The following is a 19,956-nucleotide window of genomic DNA, read 5'->3' as shown; positions in this document are numbered from 1 at the left end:
GAGCTTATTTGTGGCTCAATATTTGGTGATATTTTCATCTTTTGAAGATTTAAGGACCTCTTTAAAAAGAACCAGCATTAGCTTGATTTGCTAAGTCACACTTAAGTCTCATTTCAGGCTCCAAGCTTCATTTAAAAGCTGCTTTTTATCCTCTTTTTTAGCTTGCGATGACTTTAACGTGTCTGATGTTTTAATCATATTATTGTTTAAGATCTTAAACAAAAGGAATCTTGACATGCTCTCTCGGATTCTGCATTTAAACGTCCTCTGGTGAATTCAGAAGGATTCAAAGTGTCATTTAAGTGCGTTTAAACGTGTCTTCCTTGTTGTTGTGTTGCTGCCCTCCCATATGCTCCAGCCTGTGAACACACTTCATTTAAGGCAAAAAGTCTTGTCTGTTTTCTTTCATCTCTGTTTCACTTCCACTGCGGGCGATGGCTCTTTTTCTTTAATTAATTCATTTCTCCCCCCTCCTGCTCCTCCTCCTCCTCCTCCTCGTCTTTGTCGTCTCCCCGTGCTGCAAGTTTGTTATTGTTGTTTGTCAAATTTAGTTTGCTGAGTTGATGATTTACTTTGAGAAACAATTAAACGTCACTTGAGAGGAGAGCGTGGGATGTCTTTGTAATCAAAAGGAAATTAGGCATCAGTTGCTAACATTAGCAGGTTGCAGAGTGCCGTCTCGCTGCTGTTCTTCTTTGTTGGTGTTCGGAGTAAAACAGCTTTTTTTCCTTTAGATATCATTGTTTTGGTTAATTTGTTGTTCGTGCTGATAGAGTCTCCCGCCCGTCCTCGGAGCTTTGCTAATGCTGACTGAATATCAACAAAACACACACACACACACACACACACACACACACACATATGCATACTGTATATCAACATTATCCCCCAAAATGGCTGTAATGGAAGCACAAAACGATGCTATTACAGGAGAGAGACATTAAATTATACATGTGTCAGCATCAGTGTATTTAATGTTCAGTTTGAGTTTGTTTAATGCTTCTTTTTCTTTGTTTTACTTACACACACACACACACACACACACACACACACACACACACACGCACACACTTTCATGGTGACACTGGGTCCAGCTATGAAGCTGCCTTGTGATGAATTAACACCTAATGATGTTCCATGAAATAATCCCACCTCAGTTCAGACATGGTTAAAGTTTTATTTTAAATCTTAATATTTACAGCGTTGAAAAAGTGATTTCTACTGGATTCATATTTTTCATTAAAGCTAACATCGATTAAATGTCGTCGTATTGTCTGGAAGAAGATTGTAACCTGTTCTGATTGAATAGGATCTGACCTCGAGCTCCAAGTAAAAGTGGATTAATCAATAAGTAGAAACAAAGAAAATTAATCTCCAACTATTTTAATTATTGATTCATCGATTCTGTCATTTATTTATTTGTCCCGGCCTTTCAAATGTAAATAATACTGCTCGTCTTTGTCGTTAAGAGTTTGGGACTGCTGGTTGGACAAAAGATATTGACGACGTCACTTTCACTCCAGAAACGTAATGAGCATTGTGCTAAATGTTTGGATGGACAAGAAGATTAAGGTGAAAATAATCTGCAAATTAATCAATAATAATAATTCTTAATCACAGTTCCAAACGTAACCTGTGATTTCTTAAATATATTTTTCATCAGTTTACAAAATCTGATAATTAAATTTTTATATAATAATTAAACATTTTTTTTATGTAATAATAATAATAATAAACACTTTCCATAAATGTAACTTTGCTTTTATGCTTTATACAAAGTCCAAACTTGAACATAAAAAAAAGCCTTTTGGGAATTATTGAATAAATCATAAGGTGCTCTTTTAATTTCTGAATCTTTTTAACAAAAGAAAATGTAAACATAAATTTATTTTTGTACAGAATCTGTGCTGTGAAATATCTCAGGTTTGTAAATGGCACATATCAACATTGTGTGTGCAATCTGACAGGGTGTGTGTGTCTTATCTTACATGTAGAATCTCAGTGAGTTTAGCTTTAAAATGTTACAAATGTTCCTTATCTTTCTTTAACAAAACTGTGTTACTACGAACCTAACTTATTCAGAACGTCAGGCTCAAATTTTGTTTCTGTCAGGCAACAAAATGTTGCAAACTTAACATAACAATTTACAAAAAAGCTTCAACATTCCCTAAAAATGTCCTCCTCCCAACTCTACATCATGTCTCGTCACGGTGAAGCATTTATCATCTCTAAAACAGACACAGCATCGTGTTAAAGTTTCTACAAGTAACCACAAAATCACATTTTTACCTGAAGCTCATCATTTAGTATTTTACTTTAATCTGGAGGATCCAGAATGAGACGAGTCTTCAGCTCCTTTAAAAGCAAACTTCATCTCCTTTGATTTTTGTAACTTAAAGATGGAATCCTTTTTTTATCTCTCCTTTTTTAAAAACCTCAAAAAGGTGAAATACGTTCAAACCCTGAACGATTAAATCCTCTCAGCGGTCTGACCGGGGCGGTCTGCTCTCTGCTCTGGCTATTTCCTGCTCTCTCTCCCTCTCGCTCTCCCTCTCGCTCGCTCGCTCCTCGGCTCAGATGTGGTTTTGTTTAAAGTCGACAGCGTTAATTAAATTAAGCCAGGTCTTGCAGAAGGCACAGTAGGAGAGCCGGCGGTCCCCGGTGGGGCCGCGGGTGGAGGAAGGACGGGGGGTGAGGGAGGGAGAGTGGTGCGATGGGGGAAGCAGTTTGGTGAGCCATACTGCCCCCTTCAGGCGGCCCCTGGCACCACAGAGGATCCACAGACCCTGGGAGTCAGTTACCCTGAGGGCTTCTGTTGTTTGTGGACGATCTGGTTCCCACACTTTTGTGTGCTTTTTGATCGGAGTTATTCACGGAAATAACAATGTTTTATATCAACTCATCATTACTGAAAATATCGGATAATTTTTATTTGTATATAATTAGATATAATATACTCAAAAAACATAAAGAAACAACATTTTTCATGGCACACCTGGTTTAGCTAAAAAGTTATACATCAGGAATATATATAATAATAAAAAATATATATAAATATATATATATAATTATATCTGTTCTTTTCTATTTTTAAATAGTTCTGTACATAAATTAAAGGTCTGCACAAACTTATAATGGCATCAAACAATGTACGCTTCATGAACAACAAATAAAACATTTCAAGGATATTGATGAAGTCATCGTTATCATGAATGTTTTATATTCCCAGCATGAAAACACATTTGTTCAATTATTACAGAGCAAAATATATATTTAAAAATAATAATAATAAACAAAACAACAAATAAATAAAACAGAAAAAAGTATATATATAAGAAAAAAGGGAATACATTTTTAAATCAAAGTCAGCTGATTTGCTCATAAAAACACAAATCATTTGTCTGTAGTTGACAGTGTAAAAGAGAAATTATTAAAGATACTATATATAAATATCCAGTAACATCGCCGTGTCCACTCTGTCAGTTTTGTCTCACTGTCAAACTGCCTGCAGTTTTCATGTGACAACCATCTGAAAAACATAAAAACACACGTCGACCTCACCTCCTCGTGTGTGAAGTGTTGCTGAAAATGATGTGTGTGTGTGTGCGTGTGTTAGCATGCTGCTCAAATTAGCCGTGTTGTACCGGGCCTTGGCAGAAGATGAGATGAGAAAGAGGCGATGGGGAGGGAGGGCCGAGAGAGAGAGAGAGAGAGAGAGAGAGAGAGAGAGGCAGTTAGAGGGAGCATTGATATATAGAAAATGTCCATGGTTTGTTTTTGTTGTAATGTATGTATCTAATTTAATGGGGATTGTGTCATTATAACAATAAATAAATAGATAGTTTAACAGATGCTGATACAGTATTTTGAGTTTGCTTGATGTAGGGACTGGAAGAGGATTTACACACAGCTCTTTTTCCCTTTGTAAAATACTGATACAAAACAATAACGCACTCTGAGGTGTTTTGATAGAAAACAATAACGCACTCTGAGGTGTTTTGATATTGAAGTATCAATAACGCACTCTGAGGTGTTCTGATATAAAGCAATAACGCACTCTGAGGTGTTCTGATATAAAACAATAACACACTCTGAGGTGTTCTGATATAAAGCAATAACGCACTCTGAGGTGTTCTGATATAAAACAATAACACACTCTGAGGTGTTCTGATATAAAACAATAACACACTCTGAGGTGTTCTGATATAAAAACAATAACGCACTCTGAGGTGTTCTGATATAAAACAATAACACACTCTGAGGTGTTCTGATATAAAAACAATAACGCACTCTGAGGTGTTCTGATATAAAACAATAACACACAGAGAAAAAATGTTGCAACTGATGTTTTGAATGACGCCGTTGTCCCTGCAGCAGGTCAGTGTTTATCCTAAAGAAATGCAGAGAACAGCCTTAGCCAGGGATGACCTCATGGTTTAACTGTCACACACATACACACACAAGAAGACAGCTGTGTGTTCAGTTATGTTGTGCGGATGCTTCCATGACTCATTCCACTCAAAAACGCTTTAAATTATCTGCCTGCCGTTTTTATCCAAGTCCAATTATTCGGATTTTTAACTGCCAATAATGCACTTACTGTTCATAAAAAATACCATTCTATTAACAAAACAATATTGGTAGGCCTATGTGTGTGCGTATGTGTGTTGTGCATGCATACGTGTGTGTAGACTTTAAGCTATTTGCTTGGCTCTCAGTCCCGAAATGTCCCATGCTGTTGCACCAGGCCGCCATTTTGTGTCAGATGGGAAACTGACTAATTGAATCACAAGGTATCCGTTTGTGTGCATGAGTGTGTTCATGCATGTTTGTCTGTTTTTGACCTCTTATTTTCCAGAAGAGAACTTTTGTTTGACACAAAACTTGACCCCTCACACCAAATATGACACAAATCTAAATTGAATCTAACTTAATATTCATAAATAATACAGCATTACAGTTTTGACTCAGGCTATCTATCTATCTATGAAAGGCTTAAAGCTAATTGTATCTTAAAGCAGTGATAGCTATGTGGTAGCTAGTTAGGCTAGATGGCGATGAGCTGTGGGCGGCTAGCCCTGCTAATGCTATGTTAGCTTTGCCTCCTGTTGGAAGTGTGATTGTGCTAGCATTATGTTAGTCTAGCCTAACAAATGTTATGCTAGCTTTTGTGCTCTAAAAATAGAATTTAATCTTTGGCTTGTAGCAACACAAATCTAATGCTTGTTTTTGTGCCCTGATAACTGATATTGTACTTATTTGTGTAGCACTACAAATGTTATGCTATAATGATGATATAATGTTACCCTAGCTAGTTGTTGTGCTAGCTATTTGTTGTAGATTAGTCCAACTACTTTTAAAAAATGACGAGAGGAGACTCTGAACTTAAAAGACATTCTCTTTAGTGAAATAAAAAAGGTGGCATACACGTTAGCTTGTGATAACAAAGAGTACGACCTACGGCTAACAACAAAGTTTTCTACGTCTCAACATTGCCGTTCCATTTCCGCCATGGGTAATGAAGTCCTTGAAACATAAAGTAAGGCATCTGGCTTCTAAATTACGTATCACTTCACCAAATCAAATATATAAATGAAATGTACAGTCTTATTTTAAATCAGTCCTTCTTGCATTTACTGTTTAACATGAATAATTAAACTCCTTAACTTCATATTAACCCTTGTAAATACACCAAATAAAGTCGTAACACTATTTAGCCTATCAAATTTGGGATCGCTGGTACCTTAATCTTAATCATGTTAAGTTTGTTTATTGGATAACTTGCTGAACTGAGTTCAGATTGATCAGTCCCGATGATGGTTGTCAGTTCATCAAATAGCATCTTAAACAGTCCAACACGAGCATAACCAGAAAAATAATGCTTGACCCATGCTGCTACAACATAAAACTTTTTGGATCAATATGTTAGCCCCATAACTGAACAGTAGCTATTGCTAAGTTTCTCCCTGTTTGTTACTGTTGAATGGCTGATGTGAAAACCCTACTAATTTGATGCTAGTTAGCTCTCTGTTAGCATGGTGCACCAATTGCTAATTGCTTCCACTGTTTGCTGTTAGAACAAGCAGGGCAAACAATTAATAAGCTATGGCTACTCAACCCTGCTCCATGAGCACCAGCCCCCATAATGCACTGCTCTGGACACATGTCTGGCACTTGACAAGTTAGTTAGTAGTTGTTGTTACCACCATGTGACCTTTACTATGAAAAGGGTTTGCTTTAACAACTGCCTCAGTGCCTTAAAGGTTTCTTGTCAATGACATGACCTCAGGCTGAAGATGTTCGCTGCCTTTCTGTCCTTGTGGGGGCATTTGGCTTCCACAAAGACCTCTCTCTCTCCGCTTCACACAGGAACACACACACACACACACAGACACACACATGAATGCCGGCTGCAGATGTGAATGTACCCTTGTGCATTCCTGAGCCCAAATATTTGGCTGCAGTAACAGGCAGCAGAGAGCGGCACTCTGATTTGCTCCAAGGCTACGATGAATATCACATGTTATCACTCAAACATACACACACACTCACACACATCAGCCTGCATTTGTGGTGATAAAACAGTTTTAATTTGTCGATAATGTGTTAAATATGAATCTGAATGCAGCAAAATTTTAGACTCATCCTGCTTTAAGCACTTTTTTCTCCTTTAGTATCATTTAAGGGGTGAAATAGTTTTTAATTTTGATATATTTTCCTGCTAATAACCTTTTAAATCTTTATAAAATGCTACATAATGAACACAACATCAAGTAGTGTTTGGAGAGCGCTGCCTGCTGACAGCTAATTGCTGTCTGATTTTAACCTGACAAGCTGTCAAAACCGTTTCTCATGGAAAGTTAATTTGTGATCACAGAAAAAATGTGAGAGATATTTATCAGCACCTATCGTGGAGTTGAAGAGTTTGTAGGCTTTTTGCAGCTGTTTTAAAAGTTCGTCAAAGGTTTAGAAGATTTCCCAAGATGCTTCATCTCTTCGTGGTCAGTCCGCTGTCATCAGAGGTTTGTGACCATCATTAAAGTTTATCCTCCACACTCGTCTGCTCGGATTGGATGTGTTGGCGTAGACAGCTGCTAATGCATACGTTAAATATGGATCACACTTTAACATGTCCTCATTCAGAACTAAAAACCTCACAAGAGCTAAACCAGAGATGAAAAAATACAAGGGAATGGTGCAAGAGACTCCGAGAAGAAAGAGGAATATTCACACAAGAAAGTAAAAATTGGACCAGAAACAGAAGAATCAGAATAAAAGAAACAAACAGAGAAAAAAGGCCGTCGGGTCAATAAAACAACAGGTTGTTTTCTCTAATGAGATCATTGGCTTCAACAAAGCCTGCGTCTCAGCGATCTGAATATCAGCCTCATAACACACACACATGAAACACACACACCCTGTTGTGTCGCTGTAATGCATGCTGCTGGTGCTGCGGATTAGCTTCATCTTTAATCATTGTTTTCATTCTGAGCACGCTCTGTGTAAAGTATACCTGAACACAAAGCGCCGAGCGGGCCTTTCTATCAGCAGCAGGTTTCACTCGAGCGCTGAATGAGCCGCTCGGCAGGAGGACGGCAGGTCTCACGCCAGCGCAGGGAAAGTGATCTCAGTTTTGTTTGTTTCCAGTTTGTGAACTGGTCGACAGGCTGCGCTTTGTGGGATGAAATTAAGTTTAGTTTTTAAAAAAGAATCTGTTCTTTTCTTAACTAACATTTAAGGACTTGTTGGCTGGGCAACAGGCCTTTCTTATTTCAGTTTGACCTCTGTGATTGGTGGCAAAGCTGTCTCTGAACCAGACTGAGAGTGTACGTTGCATTGAACTCCATGTGAGTGTCAGGATGCTAACAGGCTCATTATGACAATGCTAATCACTGTTCGACATAAAAATGTAGAATCTGTAGGTGCACGACCAGACTGAAGTACAGGAAGGGTTCTAGTTTGTAGTACGTTTGTAGTATGAGTATTGACCAATCACGTATCAGCAGGTGAATGAAGGAAAAAACAGCAGAACGCAATCTGCTGTAATGACATCCCGGCTGCCTTCGGTGGTCATCTGACAACGATTTAGTCGTGCAATTTGTAGCGAACAATCTGTTCTAGATCAAAAACAATTCAGCGTTGCAAGTTCCCTGACTTTCTCGAATGCATCCTCCATTCAACAAACTGACAGACTGACAGACCTGACAAAGCTTCATGTTGACTTGTTACTAATCTGCATCATGATGTTGTTATTTCAGCAAACTGAAGAGCCGTTAATTAAAGTCGATCACAAGAAAATCTGCTACAGCCTCTGTGTAACTTACTGTTAACAGTGAAACTGAGACTCAGCACAGACAGATGAACGGGCGCTCCTCCGGGGGATGGAGTGAACCAAGACATGACAGCGTTTAATTTGCAGACATATCTGGAGGAGAGAATTTCACTTCACTTTGATCTGAACACACGGTCACGTCTCAAGCTGCTAACTGGACTGTAAACAATGCAGCACACAGAGAAGGAAGTCTTGGCTAAATGTCGTTTTTTACTAACGCTACACCAGAATGCCCAAAAAAGCGAGGAGAAAAGACTGAGCCAACCTGTTTTGTAGTTTTTCCAGGGGAAACCTCAACGTCGGGTTAGCTGTTGCTGCGGGCAAGGAAATAAATCTGGGCTCTGTTGAGGTAGCAACGCACATCGCCTCTTCCTCGTCCATCCTCCATCCGTCTAACTACCCCGCAACGTCACATCATTATAATTCATGTAATCATTTAAATGTTATTTTTTGGGCTTTTTATGCCTTTACTTGAAGAGAGGACAGTGGATAGTGGCGGAAATAGGAGAAGGGAGAGTGGGGATGACACGCGGCTAGGGCCGAGGGTGGGAGTTGACGTTAGCCTCTGTATATGGTCGTCGATTTAACCGCTAAGCCAAACCGGCGCCCAAAAGACCTTAAGTTTCCTAACCAAATTGTCTGGCCATATATTCAATAGACATTATGCGTATCTCTTACAGTAAAAGTCAGGGGAAGACCAAAGTCAGCCGGCTTCATCCTTTGGGGATCAGGAAAAACCGGACAGTAGTAAAATGTCTGATAGACCTGTAATAGTATTAAAAGCAAAATAAGTCCCTTTGATGTTAATAATGAGGCAGGTGTATAACTGCAGTTTTATTGCAATACTATGTATTGTCAACAAAGTACTTTATCACTTAAACCTTGACAAACAAGATTAAGTTTCCATGTTTGTTTTTGTCTTTGGTCAGAATTCATAATTATAAAACTCGACTTGAGCGTAAAGAACTGGCAGTTATGGCAACTCAAAAACATGCCTTTAAAGTAACTACTCAAATGTATATTAAAGTATGTACTCTTCAGGTGGTGTGACAAAGTCTGACTTCATTCAACAAGTTCCTCTTGGTCCAGCTCCTCTTTTATTCTGAAAACAGGAAGTTGAAGTAGGACGGGGTTCTCGTGTTAACCCCTGTCGCAGCGCTTCCCTCCAATTTGTTGAATTTCTCAAAATGTTCCGTTTGTTAGGCTGAAAGGAAAATCACAGAAAAATCACCATAAGGGCTGCTTTGCATTTTTAATTAAGAAACTAACATATGAATATATTTGCATATTATTGAGTTGCAGATTAAATCATGCATACATAATTAGCGTGCAGCAGCGCTCGTTCGTTCGCCCCTCTCTCCCTCTCTCTCTCTCTCTGCACTGTGCTTACTGTTTTTTCGGCAAGCTGTGGTTCTGATGGATGCCAGGCGCACACACGCACGCACGCACACGCACGCACGCACACACACGCACGCACACCGAGTTCTTCAGACACTCACATCAGAGACACACTTACACACCCTCTCCAAACACTTTGCGTACTGTGTGTGTGTGTGTGTGTGTGTGTGTGTGTGTGTGTGTCAGTTTGTTTTTTTTGGGGGGGAAAATTAGCTTCTGATTTTCTCCGTCAGAATTGAGGCCACGTCAGGTTTTTTACCCTGATTACACCGGAGAGAGAATGAAGAACTCTCTCACTCTTGTTCCTTTAGTCTGTCGGCCATATTGTTTCTCTATCCATCAATTTATTCACTCAACATACATCACTTATCATGTGAGCAGGATTGAAGTTACTTTATATTGTAATCAGCTTCATATCACATGATACTCCTACAATTCCTCAAACCCATACGACCACACAGATTGTTTGTTCCTACCCTTTAAAGCAACACATCCTCTTATCCACTTTCAAACTGCAAAAAAGGGTTATGAAATGGTTGTGTTATTTTGGGTTTATGCACTAAAATGTGCTCATAGACTGTATAAAAAGATGGCCGACATGACAGCTCCCCCATTGAACTTTCCATAAGCGTGAATATCTGCTTCAGAGCGACACAAGAAGCTGTTCTGCTGCAGACTGAGCCCACCTGAGGGCTCCAACATGGCAAGGCCACAAGGTAAAGGTGTGTTTTGGGGAGAGGAAGGGGCGGAACGTCAATGCTGGATACAAATATGCAAGATGGTAGCACCCGCTCCGGGGGTCTTTGGGTTCCTTTTTGTACAACAAGAGGAGGTGGAGAAGTGTTGTCCATCTTTATATACAGTCACTGACGTGCAGTAAATTAAGTCAACGTCAAATGGGACTCAACTCCAGTCTCCTGGGTTAAAGTCTTGTTTTGGTCGACCCTCCATTCGCTCCCGACCACCATCCAAAATAGACGTCAATACTGCTTCACCCAACGTCCTCTCTTCTCCCATCATAAGGACTACAGTGACCACAATTCACCGACTATAAACATGTAGGTCGTATTAAGCCATTTCCTTAAAACCTACACAGTCATGTTTCGGGTACAGCTCTTCCAGTGGAGCATTGTTTGTCTAGGGCTTTAACTGATAAATGCTTAAATTAGATGGCAATATCTACTGATCTCACCTGTCTATAACGCATTTCTTCACAAGGTGTTTAAGTGTGTCCATTATTGTGTGTGTGTGTGTGTGTGTGTGTGTGTGTGTGTGTGTGTGCGTGTGCGTGTGTGTGTGTACCTGCCTGCTCTCACCTCTTCGGTCCTGTCAATAACTTTATTATTTGTAAATTCAGACCTGGAACATAAAACGACTCAAATCAAAGGCTCACGATGGAAAGTGGCTGAATGAGAACAAAGTGTTTCCATGCTGAGTGTGTGTGTGTGTGTGTGTGTGTGTGTGTGTGTGTGTGCGTGCGTGTAAGAGAGAGAGGGAGAGTGTGTTCGTAGGCCTTTAGGCCAGCAGTGCTCCATGTGTGAGAGAGCAAAATATAAGGGAGCTGTTACAAAAATAGAAAGGAGGGGAAAGAGAAAAAGGAAGAAAGAAGGGAACAAACAAAATGAGGAGAAAAAAAAGAAGAACTCAAAAAGGACAGAAAGAAAGAAAGAAAGAAAGGGAAGGAAGGAAAGTAAACTCAAACAACGGGACAGCGATATTGAGAAAGACAGGAAGAGAGAGAGAGAGAGAGAGAGAGAGAGAGAGAGAGATTGACAACTGGGCGTTGTAATGTGAAGGAAAATCCCGTCAGCGTGAAATCAGGATGAAATGTGAGATTATAATTCAACCAGGGATTAACTGTTATCTCAGCACAAGAGAGGAGGAGGAGGAGGGAGGAGAAGAGGAGAGGAGAAAGAAGTAAAAGGCAGAAACAGGCGGAAGAGGGGAGGAAGTATGAGGAAGGAAAGGGGTGGGGGGGGGGGGTGAGGAGGGAAACCAGCGAGGGGTATGGGATTTAAGGAAAGGAAGAGGAGTGTAAAGGGAGTGAGGGATGATGTGTGATAAGGGCTACGATGGAGGAGAGAAGCAGAGGGAGGGAGGAAGGAGAAGATGAAGAGTATGGAGAAGAAAAAGAATGAGGAAAGGAGGATGAAGAGGGAGAGAAAAGAGGAGTAGAGGAAGGAACGAGTGATATCCACTGTGACCTTTGGTGGCTTGTTAAAGTACAAGCAGACAAAGCTGTTGTTTATGTGTATGTGCCTGGAACAGACTGTACTACCTTTAGGTCAAAGGTCAAGCTTTTTCCTTTCTTTTCCCTCCTTTATTTTCTCCTTTTTTCTTCTGTTTAATTTTTCCTCTCCACTCTTCCTTCCCTGTCATCCCTCCTCTTCCACTGCTCAGTCTCCTCTCCTCTCCTCTCCTCTACTCATCTCCTCCTGTTCCTCTCATCTCTTTTCTTTTCTTCTGCATTCTTGTATTCCCTTCTTTTCTCCCCTCATCTCTTCTTATATTACTGCCTTCCCAAATTCTCCTCATCTCTTCCCATATTCTCCTCTCCCCATCTTTTCTTTTCCACTTCCTCCCCTCCATCATTCCCTCCTCTCCTCCTCTAATGCTCTCCTTTGAGCACTCTTTCTTTCTTCCTCTCATCCTCTCTTTTCTCCTTTCCTTTCCTCTCCTCCCCTCCTCTTTTCTTATATCCTTTCCTCTCCTCCCTCCTTTTCTCCTTTCCACCTGTTTTCCCCAAATTCTCCTCTCCACCATCTTTTCTTTTCCACTTCCTCCCCTCCATCATTCCCTCCTCTCCTCTTCTTATGCTCTCCTTTGAGCTCTCTTTCTTTCTTCCTCTCCTCCTCCCTCTTTCCTCCTCTCTTCATTCTTCTTCGTCTCCTCCGCAGGTTTGTTGCCCAAGCAAGCGGCAGACAAAATTAAAAATGCTGTCTCTGCTTCTTTCCCCTCAACCGGGTCACTCTTTTTGGGCTCTGTATTTTTCCCCCCTGCTCTTCTTTCCTCCCTCTCCACCCTCCCTTCATCCCTCCATCTCTCCCTCTTTTTCACCGTGCAGTCTGGTTGGGTACAATGCTGGGAGCCAGCCAGCGCTGCAGACAGATGGTCCACTTATTAGATGTGCATCAGCCCTCCCTCCCCTTCCTGCAGCTCGCTTTTTAATCAAATTAAAGCCGAAAGAAGAGGAGAGAGAGGGCGAGAGAGATAGAGAGAAAGAGAGAAAGAGAGGGAGAGAGAGGTCTGCTCGCTTGTTTTGGAGTCTATTATTTGTTTGAATAGGATGAATGATGACGATGTTAATATGAAATTTGGAAGACTGAACACTGTCTGTCTGACTGTGTTCATGACTGCCTGCATCTCTCTCTCTCTCTCTCTCTCTCTCCCTCTCTATTAGCAAGTTTACGTCTTTTTTTAAAGGTGAACTCCGCCTATTTTACACATTTAATTGTCAGGGTTAATTCCACTCAGCCTTTGAAAACAGCCTGGGCTCAGAGAATAAACCATAAAATAAACATCCATTGGTTTCATGGACTGCTGTTTCTTAGCCTTGAGCCTGGCGTCTGGCGCCATCTTGGATTTGGAGCCAGAAGTGACCATATTTGGACGAGAGGGTCGAGCTGGAAAGGAGCGAGGGGTTAGCTGATGCCAGCGCTAGCTTGATAAGCAGGGTGCATCCATAATTTACTGTCACATTGATTTTAATTGAGTTGCTAATTCTGGCTAGCAAACAACAGGTGTGAAACACAGTGTGCTTACTCTAAATATGACCAGCCAACTCCAGAGAGTGTCTTTTATTACAACCAAACACTGAACATTTTTCAGGTAGCCGTTATAGCGACCTGTCAAACACGCACACACACCCTAAATCTCTCCGTGCTTTGTCGTAAGATTTGACTCTAAATGAGGCCGTGCTTTATAAAATAAACATCATGCTGTAAAAGCAAAAATGAAGGGAGTGCTGCACTGGGTCAAAAAAACTGCTGTAGATGATCCTGTAGTGAAAAATAAGGTGCTCATCAAGGATAGGGCAGGTAATGAATAGAGACAAAGAACATAATGACTGTCCAGCTATCCGACGGTAAATAAATCCAAGGTGTGGAGAGGCAGTCAACAGGCATCCGAGGTGTAGAATAAAAATCCTTTATTATAACATGGATAGGTCAAGCCAACATCTTCCTCAGGACATCATGCGAGAGATGATTGAGAGATTGAGACCATAAATTCACGAGGAAATCACTAACTGAGGTAAAAAATCAGCAGAGAACTGAGCTCGTTTTGTCATTACTTCTTGCCATACACTGGTCTATCTATCAGGTGGTTATATCTTCATAGACTGTATTTACCACTTACCTCCATGTTTTACTGCACTATTTTATACTATTATTATAATTACTAGTCACTGTTATATAGTATGGTATATTATAAAGTGTATTATATCGTGGTATTCATAATGTACATTATTACGATATTATTACCATACTGTATATTATATTATATTAAACTATATAATTGCAATTTTCACCGTCATATAACTTACGCACTTTAACACTGCACTTCATGTTGCACCATATCATAAACCTTAGACCTCATATCATACTGTATTACCTCATACCATGTCACTTTATCCCACAACTGTCACTTTAAGTTGTCACTTATCTCCTACGTGTGTAAAAGTTGAATATAACTTAAAACTAAATTTTTATTTTTATTTATCGATCTATTTTTATACTGTATTTATATATTATATACTGTATTTGCTATTTTGTCTTTGTGCTGCCGCAACACCCAAATTTCCCCCTGGGGATCAATAAACGATTGTGTTATCTTACCAAGTCTGCCCCTACTGGCCATTAACAAGAATGCAGGCTTAAAGCACTGGTGTGGCTTCACCTTTGAAACCAAGGGGCGACATGGACTTCTTTTAAACAGCAGGGATTATGGGACATGTAGGATACAGTGTTGGGAGCGTCTGCTGCTTAGGTTTGGACCGTTCTTTTTAGTCTGGAGGTGGAGCTCCGTGTTTGATCCGAATGTAAGACGACCCTGATTATAAGACGACCCCGCTTTCAAGACTCATTTTTTTGAAGACCAACTTTGTTTTTATAAATTTTTATAAATATTTTTATAAATTATTTTAGCCTTTTAGATAAAATGCTTTTTAAAATTTTAATAAATCATTAACCATCGAAGTGAGGCCTGTCTATGGAGCGGCCATGAAACAGCTGGATGACAGCTCTGGCAATGGGCAGACCTTCGTTCTGTTTGTCAGTCACACACTCACACACTCTCCTGTCAGCCTCTTGAAGCGTCCGCGGTACGATTTTCTCTGTTAGCATCTGTTAGCTAAACCTGTTAGCATTTTTAAGACGATCTTTTTCGGCCTCACCGTCATCGGACATTACCCTCTGTGACACCGTATTTCTTGGCTGAGTGACAGCTGTTTAATGACTTTGTTGCATTGATAACAATTACATTAAAATTAGCATCATAACTCCGTCTCAGTTGTTCGTTAGCTTGGCCGACTTTGAGCCACATTGCTCCGGACGATCACCGTGTGTCTCCATCTTTCATCCCCCTGGCTCTGCAGCCTTGAGTGACGGCTGGCCTCAGTCATGAGACACTCGTCTACTGTTGTGAACGTATCCTGGCATTTAGAAGTCTAGACCCCGAATATTAGACGACCCCAATGTTGTTAGATGTAAAAATCCCTGTTTTAAAGACAACATCAGTTAGTCTGGGACGCCAAATCTTTCAGTTAACTTTGCTGGATGTTTACAATGAACAACTTTCACTGTCCAAATAAGAATTCTGGCTGTAAATATATTTTAAATAAGCCCCGAGTAACGAATCTCTTTAATCCATTCACTCTTATTGTAGAAGGATCCAGAAATATTAAAGCTCAATAAAACAACCCGACTTAAAGCAACCAGAGCTATCACAGTCCTCCTCTGCAGACCTGCCTGTATGTGTGATAAATCTGGGGAACAGTCAGTATTTCTAGGTCTGCACACAAACCTGCTTGTCAATCAGACTTACAATGGAGGCTCTGTGGTATTTAAAAGTTTACCTTTAATTTTCCAGGCGCCATCTGAGCAGGAACGCCGTTATTTAGGAAATAAACAGTCGAACAGCTCCTCACACAGAATCATTGTTTTAAGACAATTAAATTTAGATGAAATGACACATTAAACAAACTGCCAGTTGTCTGTGACTTAAGTGATGCTGTGTGCCAGGAAAAATACAAATGTTCTTTCACATCACTGAATTGGAGGTATTTATGGCGCCTCCTATTGGCCGATTTGAGATGGAACAGTGTTTCTTTAAATATGGACTTCTTCACTTCTGCTCACTTTCCTTATGTCTGCTCACCTTTGTTCTCAACATGACTTTTACAGTTCATTATAAAATATGAGCTCTACTTGATTCGAGGGAAATGTATGTTTTACTTTTACCAGTGGAAGAAGTAGAGGAGAAAAAGATGGAGAACAAATGGGAAAGGAGGAACCAGAAGGAGAAGAGGAATGGCAGGAAGAAGGAGCTCAGAGGCAAAAATGAGGGAGGAGAGGATTAACACGGGGAGGAAACAAGGGACACAGGGAGGAAACAAGAGGGGAGGAAAAAGGAGACAAAAAAGAAAAAACAAGGGGGAAAGGAGGAGAGGAGCAGAGATAGGACAACAGGAAGGAAGCAAAGGAAAAGGAAGGCGAGAAGCAAATTTAACAGGGAGGGAGGGGGCCAAGAGGGGAGGGAGGGTCAACAGGAAAGGAGGGAAGATAATAAAGGAGGAGAGGAGCAAACACAGGTTGAGGATACAAGTGAAGAATGAAGGGAATAGGAAGTTAGGAAACGATGGGAGCGGAGGACAAGATTTTAATATTAAAGGAAGGGAAGGTAACAAGGGAGTAGAAAGAAAGGAGAGGAGTAGCCAGGCAGGGAGAAAATAAGACAGCAAAGGAAAGGAAATAAGGAAACGAGAGAGGAGAGGAGGAAACAAAAAGGGGAGGAAGAAGGAGATGGGAGGCTAAACATGGTAGGACATCGAGGAGACATAACGAGGAAACAAGTGACAAAGGAAGGAAAAAGAAATGAGGAAACAGGTGCAGAGGCGAGGAGGAAGGAGAGAAGAGGAAAAGAAGGAGGAGAGGAGGGGAGTAAATAGGACTAGAGGAAACAAGAGAAGAAGGTAGGAAGGGAGGTACAAACGAGGGAGGACAGGAGTAAGAACAAGGGAGGGAGAGGGAGGCAGGAGGAGGAAACAAGGGGAGAAGCAGAGGGGCAAAGGAGACAAGCGAAGGAGGAAGGGGATGGGAGGAGGATACAAGGAAGGAGACTTGTGAACACAGGGGGAGGAAATAGGAAAAAGGGGGAGAGAAGGAAGACGGCACCCTGAGGACGACAAAAGGAAACAAAGGGGAGGAAGAAAGGGGGAAGAAGGAGAGAGGAGGAAAACAGAGGAGAGTAGAAGAAGGAGAATAAACTGGAAAGGAGGAAACAATAAATGAGAGGATGAAATGTGAGCTAAACAAGAGAGGAAGAAAAGAAAGTAAACAGAAGAGGAGTAAAAAAAAGGAGGAGAGTGATGAAATGAGCGCGCGGTCTGAACGCGGTGGAAAAAGTGAATATTCGGCTCAGTTCAAAGGCAGGCGGCGAACTGCAGCACCGCGCGAGGAGGGAGGAAGAGAGGGAGGGGGAGGGAGGGATGACTTCCAGATTTACTGTGGAAAGTTGAAAGAGTGTCGGCAACCGTGCGCGTGTCCGCGAGCGTCTGTGTGTGTTTGTGAGTTTGCTGCTTTTCACCCTCTCTCTCTCTTCCTCTACATTTTCCGTGCGCGCGGTTATGAGTGTGTGAGAGCGAGCGAGGGAACGAGAGAGAGAGAGGGAGAAGGGGAGGGGCACCTCTCTCTCTCCCTCTCTCTCTCTCTGCCTACTTTGCATATTCCGCGTGCCTCGGCTCGGCCATATGGGAAAATGCAACTGAAGGAATTGTCGGCGGGGAAAAAAAACGCGCAAGCAGGAACACGCGAGCGGAGCGGCGAGAGTTTGAGATCATAACAAATCCCGAGAAAAAGTTCAAACAGGAGAGAAAAGAAGAAGAAAAGGTGGAGAAGACGAGAAGAGAAGGGGCGGGGGGAGCGAAATAAACCCAAAACAGAGAGAGAAAGGGAGAGACGCGGAGAGGAAAAGGGGGAGAAATAAGAGTTTTTCTTCTTTCTGCGGAGGAGCGGAACGATGTATTGTGCGTACACCATCCCCGGGATGACAGGCAGCTCACTCATGTATTACTACAACGGCAAAGCGGTAAGACACACACTCTCTTCCATCCATGTCTTCTTCCGTGTCTTTTTCTTTCCCCCCGTGAGGGTTTGGGAGTCAGACGGAGAGGGAGGGAGGTAGAGAGAGAGAGAGGGTAAGAAAAGAGGAGCGAGAGAGGGAGAGAGAGGAGGTGTGAAGGTGAAGAGTGTCGCTTTTTAACGCACCAACTTAGAGGCGCGTCGGTTCGCCGCCGCGCGTCAAAGTGCGAACGGACTGTGAGCGCTTTCTCTTCTGTCCGTCTGTCGGAGGTTTATTTTTGGAAAAACAGCAGTGCTGTTGTTTATCGGGGGGAATAAAAGAGTGTGTGTGTGTGTGTGTGTGTGTGTGTGTGTCCGGTGTGTGTATGTGTTGGTGTGCGTGCGCGTGCATGTGTGTGTGTGTCTGTGTTTGTGTGTGTGTGTGTCGAGCGGGGAAAGTGACAGAAGCTGCTGTAGAGAGCCGTAGTGCTTGAATGAAAAAGGTTGGATCTTCTGAAATGTGATCAATGTGTGTTTGTAGTGTGTGTGTATGCGCGCGCCTAGGTGTGCCTCACCTGTGCTGTTGGAAAAATGATTCAGAAAAAATAGTCCCAAAAATGCGGACGCTCGTTCAGTTTGTCTCTGGGATTTTGCGCTGCGGACGCGTCCAAATTGAGCTTGAAATAATCCGCTCGCAGCTTTATTTCTTTTGTCCTCTCCGTCGCTTATTTTTTAATTTTTTAAATGGACGTAAATGCAGAGAAATAAGAGCCTTATTATTATTAAATTGATCATATTTTTCTGTCTCCAAGGCCACATGACAGGAGTGGTTTGGGGTTTGTGTTTCATTCTGGAGCTTGAGGCTTTTTCATATTTTTAATTTCTCCCCAAAACCGAATGAATGGTTTATTTTAGTGTCGCAGTTTGGCCTAAATTGTCTCTGTGGTTTCTCAATAAAGCAGGGAAAATATAGAAAGGATTCTACCCTTACTAACCTGTGAAGGAAATATTAAATATTGCAATTTTCATTCTATTAAAATAATAAAAAGAAAATGCAGCAAATTCTGAAAATTAGGACAAGAAAGGTTTTTCAGGAAGATAAAGTATTTGAATGCTTATTTTGAACAGTGAGCTTCACTGTGTCACTGTGTGGATGCATCTGAGAAAGTCATCCAGCCGTCTGAAGCTGTCCTGCTGTGACCTGTCTGTCCTTCTGTCTGTCTCCCAGTAACCCCCACCTGTAAAACACCAGGAAGGGGGTGAAGTGATTGAGGGGGGGGGGCTAGAAAACAGGAAGAAGGTGTAAAAGCGAAGCAGAATGAATTTCACAGGTTTTCTCGCGTAAAAAGCAGGAATGTCAGCGAGCTGCAGGTGTAAATGAAGATGGAAGGCTGGGATTTCCTACAGATCCACCTGTCAGTGAAGTGTCTCTCCTCTGCCTGTCTGCCTTTGTCTCACCTTTTGACTCCCTGTGAGGTTAAAATAAGGAGAGGACATGACAGCGAGGACGGAGGAACAAACCAAAGACAGAATGTTTTATATCTTTATTAGCTAAAGAGGTTTTATGATGTAAAGGCCCTGTGAGGCGAACATCAGACACACGACAGAAATTTATTTTAGCATAGTTTTATTTTAAAAACAGAAAGCAGACATTGAACGATTGATTTGTTTCATTTGTTTACAGAAAAAATCTGCAATTATTGTTCTGCGGGACTTGTTTTAGTTTTTGTAGATTTTACATATTTAAAACCTTCATTTCATGAACCTGATCTGTTTTAATTCTTCTGCTTTATTTTTTTATTTTCCAAATATTTTGAAATTTAATTCAGACATCCTTTTTTACACGTTTATTTTTAAAGACTAATATGTGAAATTGGTTTGAGTTGTCTTGATGTTATCAGATGTTTAGTGTCTCTGTGACCGCTGCAGCTGGAAACAGAGCCTCTGTTG

General features: G+C 41.2%; 1 protein-coding gene across 7 annotated transcripts in view; it reads left to right on the top strand.

The window, feature by feature from the left end:
• LOC138605018 (transcription factor 4-like) overlaps positions 1-19,956 on the top strand; it is a 248,899-nt gene that overhangs the window by 147,878 nt on the left and 81,065 nt on the right. For 2 of the 7 annotated variants that reach the window (XM_069677088.1, XM_069677086.1), the window contains exon 1: positions 17,632-18,034. The exons of the other annotated variants lie outside the window; for them this stretch is intronic. In XM_069677088.1, coding sequence (XP_069533189.1) covers positions 17,966-18,034 — 69 coding nt within the window. In that variant the 5' untranslated portion in view covers positions 17,632-17,965. Of the gene's footprint in view, positions 1-17,631; positions 18,035-19,956 lie in introns of those variants that run through there. 7 annotated transcript variants of the gene reach the window in all.

This window comes from Semicossyphus pulcher, unplaced genomic scaffold, assembly GCF_022749685.1.
Source record: "Semicossyphus pulcher isolate SPU_LCO1_2020_fin unplaced genomic scaffold, fSemPul1.0.p SCAF_28, whole genome shotgun sequence".
Taxonomy (NCBI): Eukaryota; Metazoa; Chordata; class Actinopteri; order Labriformes; family Labridae; genus Semicossyphus; species Semicossyphus pulcher.
The sequence above is the reverse complement of the archived record's forward strand: the minus strand, read 5'-3'. Positions and strand labels throughout refer to the sequence as shown.